This window comes from Saccostrea cucullata, unplaced genomic scaffold (genome assembly GCF_032062105.1).
Source record: "Saccostrea cucullata isolate Sc308-1 unplaced genomic scaffold, CSIRO_AGI_Scuc_v1 ctg15609, whole genome shotgun sequence".
In the NCBI taxonomy this organism is placed as follows: Eukaryota; Metazoa; Mollusca; class Bivalvia; order Ostreida; family Ostreidae; genus Saccostrea; species Saccostrea cuccullata.
In genome coordinates, this window is record NW_026918857.1 from 1 (window position 1) to 13,028 (window position 13,028).

General features: G+C 34.2%; 1 protein-coding gene across 1 annotated transcript; it reads right to left on the reverse strand.

Moving 5' to 3' along the window:
- Positions 1-4,200: 4,200 nt before the first annotated feature.
- Positions 4,201-12,752, reverse strand: LOC134272606 (intermembrane lipid transfer protein VPS13D-like). Its single transcript, XM_062754824.1, has 16 exons — positions 12,532-12,752; positions 11,908-12,109; positions 11,410-11,598; positions 10,929-11,104; positions 10,551-10,604; positions 10,126-10,206; positions 8,603-8,747; positions 8,253-8,425; positions 6,866-6,989; positions 6,643-6,715; positions 6,141-6,297; positions 5,883-5,961; positions 5,408-5,635; positions 4,797-5,033; positions 4,564-4,668; positions 4,201-4,371 (listed from the first exon to the last, which is right to left on the reverse strand). The coding sequence occupies exons 2-16, from the start codon at positions 12,064-12,066 to the stop codon at positions 4,201-4,203; spliced, it is 2,151 nt and encodes a 716-aa protein (XP_062610808.1). The 5' UTR covers positions 12,067-12,109; positions 12,532-12,752.
- Positions 12,753-13,028: the final 276 nt, after the last annotated feature.

Consider the following 13,028-nt stretch of genomic DNA (forward strand, 5'->3'; position numbering starts at 1 on the left):
AATGGGTGAAACGTTTTGAATGGCAATCTTATCGATGAATTTTACACTAAACCAAGCTATCTTGAATCATTATCTTCTCAGATCTAGCTTTATTTACCCGCCGTTTCCTCGTAAAACTGGAAGTGCCAGTTCGTAAATTTGAAATCTCGATCCCGACTCAAATTTGACATCGGAAAGAAAAAAAATGTTTTATTTTTTTCTGAAAATTCAAAACCTTGAGCGGAGGGTTTGTAAAACTAAAAATAAAATAAATCCTGGCATTAAATATATAATTAGATCATTAGCATATTCACAAGATGAAACACACCCTTTAAGTCCGGCTTAATGGTGGCTTATAGGTCCTTAATGGTGGTTTAATGGTTGTCTCTAAGTCACCATTAAGTCACCATTAAGCACCTTTAAGTAACATTTACACCACCATTAAGTTACCATTAAGCCAACTCAAAGTCCTTAATGGGTGCTTAAATGTAGCTTAATGGTAGCTTAATGGTGGCTTACAGGTCCTTAATGGTAACTTTTAACCACCATTAAGTCACCATTAAGCTACCATTAAGCTAGACTTACAGGTGCTTAATGTCCAAACTCCATTAAGCTACCATTAAGCTACCATTAAGCCACCATTAAGTCACATTACGCAGTCCATAATATTGTTTATATGGGTGAAAAATTATTTTTATAGTGATTTGTTATCAATATTATAAATGTAGAGTTCGCTTATATCTTGTTTTGGTAAAAATAATGAAAAAGAACGAAATTCAAAATCCAAAAATAAAAAAAACCGCCACAGTTGGGGCGCGATCCCATGACCTTAGGGTTGCAAGGCGAACGCCTTATCCATTAGGCTATCGCCGCTCATGATAATATGCCGAAAATATTTTAATATTTAACCTTTATTTTTTTCAAAATTTGTTTGGACTTGTAAAGGTATTTACTAGTATTTTGTTGAACATTTCCAAAAGTCTTGAATTGATTTATTAATCAAAATATAAACAATTTTATTTGTGGTTCTTAACACATTAATATATATTTCTACACTGAGTTCGGCTTTAGATTGATGTAATGTGATTGATTTCTTCGCTCTGTTATTCGAAAATTTTCGAAATGTAAGCATTAAATCATGATTGAAAATAAATTAATTATAGATAAAACACAAAAGTCTATGATCGAAAAAGAAAGAGGAAAAACAGATTCTACTATTATTTTTAATATACTGCGGATATTAACGGTTTCTCTGTCAACAATTTAGTGACAATCCTCGCGTAAGAGTTACCTGGTTAATTACGTTTACAAAAACTTTTTTTAGAATATCATATTCAGTTTCAATTCTTTTTGTATCATAATGGGTATCAAAATAATTGACTTTTTACGATGAATCATAATTTATAATTTGTTATATGCTTGCGTTAAATTTAATTTTTTAAAAAATAATTGATCATTAAAATCTGTCAGTGTACGTTGTGTAAATATAGTTTCCTGTTTGTTAACCGGGGGGGGGGGGGACACCTAATTAAGGTCTATTGTCTGACCAGTCGGTTTACTGTACACTGATCGTCTGTTAATCTTACCCCGTTTATCAATGTGTATACATCTGGTCGGATGTCATGTTTAGTCTGATCGGCCATTCCTCTGAAAATCGATTTTGAAATAACAATCATTGAAGACCGACTAGATCTTACCGCTGCATTATTAAAAAAAAAATAACGATTTAATTAGAATTATTTATGATGTAAAAGCCATTAAAAAGTTTTTCATGGTAAAAGTCAATCTTTGAAAACTAAACATGTGTATACCAGTAGCCCCCCCCCCTCAAAAAGGACAGAGATTTTTTTTCATGAGATTATATAGTTATATTCCTGTGAATTCTGTAGCGGAATGTTAACACATGAAATAAAAATACCATTTTGTTTTTAAAAAGTAATATATATTTTGTGTTCATGAATATAGATAATTTTAAGAACAAATAATTTTTGGTATTGTAAATTTAAGATATTTCACAAGGGCTTGCTCACGGTGTGTAATAATTATTTTATTTTTAAAAATCATATACACTAAAAATAAAAACAACGCATGTAATAATAATTTATTTTAAAAAAAATAATATACGGTTCTGATACAGGATGTCTTCAGGGGTCGACACTAACTTTTAAACCATAGTTGTCAGCAGGGCTAGCCATTTCTAATTTCTACTAGCCCTGTTCATGAATTAGTTGTCCAGCAGCCGAAGCGACGAGGGGGTAGGTGCGGGAGGGGGTTTCCCCCTCCTGCTGGTGGGGGTACAGGGGGCCTCCCCCGGGAAATTTTGAAAATAGAGATGCCAAATCCTGCATTCTAGCTGTATTTTGGGTAAAAATTATATGTCAGTCTATGATTGTACCTTTAAGTTAGACATTTTTCTATTCGAAGAAGTACACATATATAATCATTTAGGGTATTTCGAATCACCTTTAAATTTTAAAATTTTGACACACAAAAATAATAATTATGATGATAAGACATTTTTGAAAATTGATTTAATAATTATTAGATACATTGTGTGTAATTGATAATTATATTTGTTGCTCTGAGTGAGTACTTAGTAAAATTCTTAGTAGCGCTTAATGATCAATGTGTATACATCTGGTCGGATGTCATGTTTAGTCTGATCGGCCATTCCTCTGAAAATCGATTTTGAAATAACAATCATTGAAGACCGACTAGATCTTACCGCTGCATTATTAAAAAAAAATAACAATGGTCTACCAAAATTGTGAATTTTATGGCCCCAGGGTCAGGGGTTCTTGTTTTAGGGTGGGGCTCTAATGATTATATAGTGAAATGCATGAATTAATTGAACATCTTATCCTTTGCCCCTGGTTAATCACAAGTTTAAAGGCATCTTTGGTAGCCCGACCTCAATATTCAGTTGTCCTGGGCCAGCGGGCTACCGTTAGTGTCGAACCCTGGTCTTGTTTTATTATCACTGTAAATGATTTTAAGTAAAAATTAGACACCTCGAGCAAGCCCCTGTGGCTATTAGCTAACTTTGTTCCCAGTGATCAAGTTTATGCATGTTGACAAAAAAACTCGTAGAAATTATGATCGAGACAGAATTATGAGTTGGAATAGATTTTGCGTAAATGATATTAAAATAACAAAAAGTTCAAAGATTCTATATAAGATGCGTAAAAGTTTAATGAGGGTTGACCATTAAGTCACCATTAAGCTCAGCTTAATGGTGGCTTAATGGTAGCTTAATGAAGTTTGGACATTAAGCACCTGTAAGTTGCAGCTTAATGGTGGCTTAATGGTGGCTTAAAGGAATTAACTTCTTTGAGCCACCATTAAGTCACCATTAAGCTACCATTAAGCGATTGCTGAAAGGTTGTCTTTCGTCTTGTGATTAACCAGGGGCAAAGGATAAGATGTTCAATTAATTCATGCATTTCACTATATAATCATTAGAGCCCCACCCTAAAACAAGAACCCCTGACCCTGGGGCCATAAAATTCACAATTTTGGTAGAGGCACTCTAGCTTATCATAACTATGTACTTAGTTAGTTTATTTAATACCCAGGAGAAGAGAAGAAGATTTTCAAAGAATTAATGTATTTTCACTATATATTATATAATCAATAGAGCCCCGCCCTAACACCAGAACCCCTGACCCTGGGGCCATAAAATTCACAATTTTGGTAGAGGCACTCTTGCTCATCATAACTATGTACTTAGTTGGTTTATTTAATACCCAGGAGTAGAGAGGGTACTCCTAAAGAAATAATGCATTTTCACTACCTACTTATTTAGCCCCGTCCTAGCACTAGAACCACTGACCCCAGGGCCATGAATTTCATAATTTTGGTAGAGGACTCATTGCTGATTACAATCATGCAAACAGTTTGACTGCTTGTTGTCCAGGAGTAAAGAAGAAGATTTTTAAAGATTGCATTAATTTTAGTGGTTTTGGCCCCACCCCTCAGGCCCCAGGGGGGCAGGGATCATGAAATTCACAATTTTTGTTCCCCTTATTAAATCTGAAATTAAAATCATTGATGAAGCATTTACACTCACAGTATATAATTATCAGCTGTATTTGGCATTTTGTTTGTTTACGAAATCATTCATGATACTACCATATTTGACTGAAAAAACCCTTTGAACTCTTGTTTGAAAGGTGATGTGCCACTGACTTTTACCTAATCACTGTAACTGTATTTCATAAATCAAATTTGTCTTTTACATACCTGCACATTGGCTACAGCTACATCCACGGTCATGTAATTAGGGTTAGAGATGTAGTCCAGAGAGATGTTCTGTAGTGAGATATAGACCAGCTCCTCAGGTCTGTAATTCACCAGAGATAAACCCAATCCACCCTTCAGACTCAAACAAATCTACAACACATAAGATCAATCAATATTTTAAGTCAACTACAATTTTATATCACACCTTTTGCAGGATACCCATTTTAAAATAGAACTGTTCAAAATTCAAAATTTGATATCAATAAATATTTATTTAATATAATGATAATCATGAATCTATATATTTCAACAAATTGACATCATTCAGTATTCATAACTAACCTCTAAGCTTGATTTCTTCTCTACTGATTTATCTTCTATCTTAGCCACCTTATCTTCTTCACAAACAACCCAGTCTTGGTAGTTCTTTGTTACTTCAGCAACAGACTACACAAATCAAGGATAGAGTTGTTAAAATGCTCAACATTTTACATTTATCAACTTCAGAAAAGTTGAAACTTTCCACAAAACATTCAATTATTAAATGCCATTTCGTTTGGGGACAACAAACTTACTCCTTGAGAGACATCGGTGATTTGCAGCACTCTGATTGGTCCATCCATGACGGTCCTGACAGCGAGACAGCCTGACCCTGGGAGGAGCCTCTGTCTGTCAATCTTCATGTGGGCGGGGACACTCCTCCCTGAGGGGGGACCAGGCCCCACCACAGCTACAGCGGAGTCCCTCAGACACTCCCCCCCTCCCAGGGTCTGTACACACATCGCACCATCAACACAGCACAATCGACCATCCTGAAAAAACGGCCAAAGGATTTAATTTTGGCTTTATTAGCAAGCTTAAGGGTTCTGAGATGACTGAGATCAAATATCGCTAATAAACATTAAATTGCCTCATATTTATAGAAGCTTCTAAGTAATCATTTTAAAATCACTAAAATTAAATTTAGATAAAAGCAGAATAACAATTTGTAAGGACAAATAGCTAAATTTGCATCCCGTGAAAATTTCCACTTATTTCATACTCTCTCCTCCATTATCTTTTTTTTAAAACATTAATTTCAGTAAAACCTCTTCTATTATGATTTGTGATAGAGTTTAAAGATTTAATAAAATATCATTGCATGATTACAGTTATAAAATGTTTATTTAACCAACATAAAATCTACCTCTGTGAACTTCCAGGTCTGTGTGGCTTTCCTGCGCTCGTCTCGTTTTCTGAGGGTGAGGGGGACAATCCTCCCTGGTCTGGGGGCGATGTCATCTATGTCCAGTACCATACTCTTCCCTGAGGGGTAGGAGGACCGATTGTGGGGGTCACGGGGAGATATCGACCCCTCGTGTTCTAACATGCCCCCGCTGGTCATTCTCCATAACTGGTTACGATTACCAATCTCCTGTTAAACAAAAAAATACATCTCCTGAACAGACATATTGTCAAAATTAAGTTGGATGCATAGTTATGTAATGGATGCAGTAACCCAGAGGGATTAAAACTTTTAGCTGAAAATCAAAAATAAAGTTAATCAACAGTCAATCATTTCTCCCATTTCTTTCCTTAGTCATATTCATGCCATAAATCTTTAAATTAAATGAAGATCAAATCATTTTACTTCAAAAGCTTTTTTATGATAACTATTTTACCTTTTTACAAAATTTGATGTACTGATCTTGAACAACTTCTAAAACCAATTCTGTGTGAGGACTATCCTGTGCTGGCCTTCTTAAAATAGAAATAATTTATATTTTCCAAATTAAAGATTTCTGTAATTAATTATAAATGAAAAATTGCATGTTGATAACACCTACAAGTGAAACTATATCAAAATCAACATTTTATTACAGAAAATTGATTTCAAATTCTAACCAAAAAATTGATCGAGCTTATTAAATAAAATCCACCTTGCAAATGTAGCTGATGCTCTGAGGTAAATAAAGTTGGGATAACAGAGTTGCTTCCCTTCCTCCAGTTTGTCCATATTGTAGGTGGCACTAGTTCCTCCCTTTACTCTCAGTGTTATTGAGTGACTCAACATTGGTTCATCCCAGGCATAAGGTACTATCAAGAATTTAATAGCAAAATTTAGTTTTAAAGAAATATCCTTAATATTGACACTGACAATATACTACATGTGTATAAACAAACTTTTATTCGTGTGTGAGAAATATTTGTGAGTTTCAAGACCTACTTTAAGTCGCGAATATCAATTGCCAATAACCATTTATTTTGCTTGGTTTTTGTAGAAAATATTTCCTTATTTGTAAGAATTTATCACCGCAGATTGATTTCAAACTAAAGAATCATGAATTAAAGATGATGTGAATAATAGTTGGTTTACAGAAATTGTATCTTTTAATTAGTGGATAGAAAAGCAACTGACATATATATTAGTTTAAAACTTACATTGTACACGAGGTTGAACAAAAGCTTTCAGCTTCTGTTCTGTTGTGTCACTTTGGAAATATTCCACTGGAATCTGAAATAATGAATTGAATGAAAATTTTAATAAAGTCCTATACTTCAAATAAAGTCCTTCAATTCAAACAAAATCCTACACTTCAACAACTTCAAGACAATTAAATTACTACATAGAATTTCTTTATGATATAATGTAAAGTCCACCAACTTCAGCCCAGTTGTCGATTCTGATAGGAGGGGGGACTTCCCCTGCGTCCCCAAACACGATGAAGTAGGTGGGTCCCTCCATCACAATCTCCACCTTCAGCAGATGACTCACGTTCTGATCATCCCTAAAAATACATACAATCTAATGAATGCTAAATGTATAACATATATTATTGGTTAAAACTCTCTTAAAGGTGCATTTTAAATTTCTTTTATTACCGCTGTGTCTGAAATTATCATACATGTATGTATAAATTAAACTTTTTCCAAAAGATTTTCCATAAAGCCCTGTATACATGTAATACGTGATATGTTTCAAAATAGAAAGATAAACACTTAGTTCATCCCTAATGTGCAATATTTTGATATCCAAAATTTGCTTATCATAAGAAATCATAATCAATTAATCATTATTAAAAATTTTCGCAAGCATATATCTATAAAACATACGTACATGATACTAATACTGTATAGGGGATTAATTTCACGGGTTGTAATTTTCGCGTTTTTCTCTCATCTGACACAATCGCGGTTTGTTGAATTCGCGGAATTGGTATATAATAAAAGTTACATCCCTTGTCTATAATATAGCTTCATGTTAACGACATTCATCAGCATCATGTCCTTATTTCAACAGGGGTAGGTTAATATAAAATTGTTAGATTTAATAAATAATTAATTAAACAAGGGCAGTTATTAAAAGTCCTTCATTCTTAACGTCAAATGACTTTCCTATGTGCTATTATGATGAGTGCCTGTGCATCCAAGATCTTCAAGACAACGCGGCGAAAAACCACTGGACGGAAATAAATGTGTTTATGTAGTTCGACGAAATAACATCCTTCCACATCTTTAGTAAGTTTGATGTTTATTTGAATAATTTCTTAAAACCAAAATCTCAATAAAATCAAATATGCATGATTATGCAGGTAACAAATACACGTGGTAACATTAGTTACGCACTGGTAATCAAAACCCATGGCCCACGTGTTTTGATTGATGATACATGTAGAGTTGGCTATTAAAACAGCTTTGGAACAAACACAAGTTATTATCTGCCGATTTGAATTAAAGTAAAGCGTGATAATTATAATAATTGAATGAGAAGTACTACTCGTAATTAATGAAATGACCATGTATTGACGGTACATGTGTATAAACCTATCGTAGTCTATTCTTAAATTTCCAACATGAAAATTATTGAAAATTTATTCACTGTTTCTTGAATTCACGGATTTATTAACACCGTGAATATAGCGAATATTAACACCGCGAGTTATTTTCCCCCTATACAGTAATGTTCTTGCTGATCAAAAGTGATCTACAATATGATGTGCAAATTCATGTGTAGTCAATGAAAAAATTGACATAATAAGACCAATTCATACCTTATATTAATGTGGAAAGAATCTGTTTTGTCGATTCTAAATCCACCTGACCAGGAGGAAGATCCAACATCCAATAGATTTACACATAACAACTGATCAAGGTCAAGTCTTGGCCAATGAAATGGAAGCTTACATTGTGGAAGGGCAATCAAACAGGAGTCTAACTTCATTGTCTGCAAGAGATCAAGTTTACAAAATGTGCACAAAAATTAAACTGCCATGACAATTCCTAAAATGAATTTATATCCTGAGAAAAAATTAATTGAATAAATTATGTTTTCCCCTTTCCATGTTTCCGTGTACATGATATTCTCTGTAATCACAATCAAATAATTCCAACATGTACTTACTTCAGTTTGGACAAGATGTCTCTGAGCGATTGCTAATCTGTGACTTGATTGGTTGTCAATTTCATACAAGGGGGCAAAGGTAACAATGTTTGTGTCAGCGTAGAGTCCCTTCCCTTGGTGAACCCCTATACCAATGTTGTACACCCTAAAAATAAATACATGATTCAAATACAAGCCTACAGAGATTTTCATATCTAATTTAACTAAAAATTAATTTTAAAAAAAATTTATTGAAAGTCAAAAATTCTTTTTTATTCATAATATTATCAGTTTATCAAGGCTCTTAAAATATTTCTTTTACAGGTAATTATGTAAGTTATATACTGTATCATTAAAAAAAATATTAGCTGCACATAACAGGAAGATTACATGGACTGCTTAAAAATAAATATCTTATAGTGTGTGGAGTATAATTCATAAATTTAACTAAATTTATATAGATACATGACTATAGATTTATTATGATAATACAGTAAAACACAGTTGTAGCGAAGTCCTGGGGACCTGTGAATTCAATTCGCTATATCCGTAATTCATTATATCCGTATAACAAATTTGTATAACCATTATAGCAAATTTGCAATATGCATGATTTCCTTCAGGTCTTACTACCAAATATGTTAGAGAAGCAAATATTAAGAAACATATCTTTGATAACAATGGTTTTATTATGAATGGTATTTTATATACAAATGCTAATTGGAAATAAAGTTAGTGAAATTATCAAAAATTTTATAATCTTTAAAAGTTTGTTATAAAAGATGTAAATTTAATTATATTTAACCCAACGGGACTCAAAATCAGTTCGCTATATCCGTAAATTCGTTATATCAGAATTCGTTATAACTGTATAATTTTACAAAGATTTGTTAAGAATTTTGCCGGTGACCCAGAAAATCTTTGCTATATCCGTGAATTCGCTATATCCATGTTCGTACTAAACGAGTTTCACTGTACCTTTTTGATAAGGTAAATATAGTATAAGCATTCCAAAAGTATAAATAAAACATTCAAAATTAATCCAAAATTTAAATAAATACTGTAGAAGTACTTTTTTCCGCGTGGTATTAATTTACGCTATGTACGCGCTTACATTTTTTCCGCGGAAATTTGTCCAAGCGTACTTAATATAAATGTAAGGCACATATAGTGACAATCTAGAAAATCCGCGTAATTTTATACCCGCGGATTACACAGAAATTGAGATTCCGCGGAATAATGACCCCGTGGAAAAAAGTACGTCTACAGTAAGCACTTAGAAAACAGTACACCAAAATGACAAGACCCTATATATTTAAGCCCTCAGGTCCTTATTGCCAATCCAGAGCCAGGAGATGAAATAAAACAGAGTGTGGGTTTGGTATCGGACACTATCAGTACACCCTGGGGCCTCCTCATACAGTCATGCTCCTCCCTCCACCTGAGACAGAACTGCTCCCCTCCCAGCCTCTGTTGGACTTAACTGTGTTTTAGGGATACAAATGGCCAAGGACAGCTTGGCTTGACTTTGTAGTTGTACTAACCAGTCTGGGCGGTTGCCAGTCTTGGGAACCACATTCAGTCTCCTCATGCCAGTACCACTCTCCAAGGAGAACCGCTTACACCTGGGTCAGATAAAAGGAAATGAGTATGCTTTCAAGTTCACAAGAGCTGTCCACAATTAGAATTTCAATCATGAAAATTTTTTTTTCCTCTCTCCTCCTTTCCAATGCAAAAAAATATTACCAATTAGGTCCTAACAGCTTTTGTTGAGAAAAATTATTTTCCATTATATATGTTTAAATGTCCTCTTACTCCTTTGAAAAATTTTGACTCATTCTCTGAACATGTCATAGCGGACAAACAATAGTTCCATTGGTCATGATTTAAGTGAACTTGAATCTACACAACATAAGGGATGCTTTTGACTCCGATGAGCTATAAATGATCATCAAAAGTAAAATATTACCACACAGGGACACTGTCTGGGCCCTGGACTGACTTTCCTACTCTCATTGTACATCTGTCAAAGGAAAACAAACATAGGTTAAAGGTGAAGTTGAATATATATTCTTAGAGGCATCGTCCTATCAAATTTAGCATACCAGTCTATATTTACAATAACTTAATTGAGAATGAGATGTTTAATTGAGCAAACAAACCAACCATAGCTGAAATCATTTCCATAATACTACACTCAAAAAAGTATTTGAAATTTTTTTTTATTTAATGTCACAAAGCTAAGAAATTTATTACATATTTTTAAATGATGTTCAAAGAACTGAATCATGGTTTTTTCAGCTTAAGTCTTTTGAAAGAAGCTATTAGATAATGACAATGTGCTCACAGGTTGGGCAGGTCCTTCTCGGCGTTACAGAAGAGTAGCGGGGTGACAGAGCGGGCTAGTTCATGTTCTTCGTACTGTCCCGAGGCGACCTCCTGGGAGAAGTCCGGTCTGAACTGTCTGAACACCAGGGGGAGCCCCGACTTGTTGACCAACCAGTAAGGGGCCGTCACATGGATCTAGAAAAAATATAATCATATGGTTAGTTTTTTTTTTATGTTAAAGAATTAATGAGAAGGCATAGTGACACATACATGTACATTATCCCTGAATTACATTGCACATGACTGTAATATTGTAAGTTTATTATTTCTAACACAAACATGTCTGACTTAATAACCTTTTACTAGAACTCTATTTATCTCTCAAGAAGAAAAATAGTAAAGTACAAGAAAATTTTGAACAATTTACAAATATATTGTACTCAATCTAAATAAAGAAATCAATGTTTTCAGCATCATATTAAGAATTCACTAGAACCTACCGAGACTGATCCTCCCTTCCTGAAGATGATTTTGATGAGTAACTCCAGCAGTCGTTTCTTGGTGTCGTACAGACGAATCTTAACCTTGTGGTACTGGGGGCCGGTGGTGACGGGGGGAACCACCAACTCTTTACAGGTTGGGAAGTTCTCCAGATTCAGTCCCAGCTCCATCGCCTGCTGGGGGTCTGCCTGTAACAGATAGTGTGGGTGAACAAACTTAAATTTAGGATACCTGACCATGTTTTGATACAACTTTTATCTTCTTGGCCAAGTGAATAATGTTGACATTTTTAAAAGATGGCATTAGATTTTCATAAAGTTGTAATTATCTCCACTTGGAAAAAGGTGTACTGTGGCCTTTTCCTTGAACAAACTTACTAGTACATGGATTGCATGACATCAAACAAGATCTTTTAATGAAGGTCTCCAGCCTGCTTGTACTTACAGCATTTAAGTAGGCAATTTTTATATGAAAGCCTCAATCCTGCTTGTACTTACAGCATGTAGGTAGGCCTTCTCTCCTGTCTTCACTGTTCCACAGATCTGTGTGTCTTTGATGTAGTACCTCAGCTCTATGGGCAGCAGGTTACGAATGATCACAGCTGGACGGATGGATACAGTGTGTCCTGGTAGAATCAAACTCGAGTCCTCTGTCATTAACTTCTCAGTTTAGTTCTCCCGCTTGACCGACACACAGAATCTAAAATATACAAACACATACAATCAAGTTCTACCAGAAGAAAAGTAAGTTTCAATCTAAACAACTTATTTTCTTTTTCAAAATTAAGAATAACACCCATCCCCAAATATACTCTTTTTCCCATTTTTGGCAATAATTCATATTAAGTTAATTGTTTATCAGACAATTACTTTCATATATATATATATATATACCGTACAAAACTGGTGATAATTTATGCAATTCAATTTCTTTTTACCAAAGCTTGCAGAGAAATAAATTGGAAATTGGATCTATATTCATTTAATGAAAAAATAATATACCGTGGTATAAATTCAATACTTAATTTTTTTAATATCCATTGTAGATAAAACAAATAAATGGTCTTTTAAATTTGCTGCTGCATACAACAAGGAAATAAAGGTTTATGTGAGAAGTGTTACCTATAAACTCCATTCCCTTCAGAAGAGATACATTTCATTATTCTCTCCTTGACTTCCCCTGCCAGACCAACATGCTGCCATTGGATTGGTTGATTGCAATACTTGACCGGCCAATCAGATGGCCTGACATAGAGCATGGAAGACACATATGGCAGTGGAAGTGGTAAGGTTCCATTGGCTGGGATTTCCATGATATTAAATTTACCTGTACATGTATAAAGAAAGATACACATTAAACAAAAATATAATTCAGATCTGTTTACATCATAGGCATTGCAATCAGGAGGGGGATAGCAAAGATTTTTTTTAAAAATTAAAAAGGATATTGAACTTCTGGGCGTAGGTTTACCCCCCTCCCCTTCCCTGCGCAAATACATGCAAGAACCAAATAAATTAAGATGGAGATATTTTGGAGAACAGAAAACACACTGTTATTTACGGTCATAGGTACACAACATAGTTTTAATTTTATCGGGCTCTTCCCTGAAGTTTAAGAA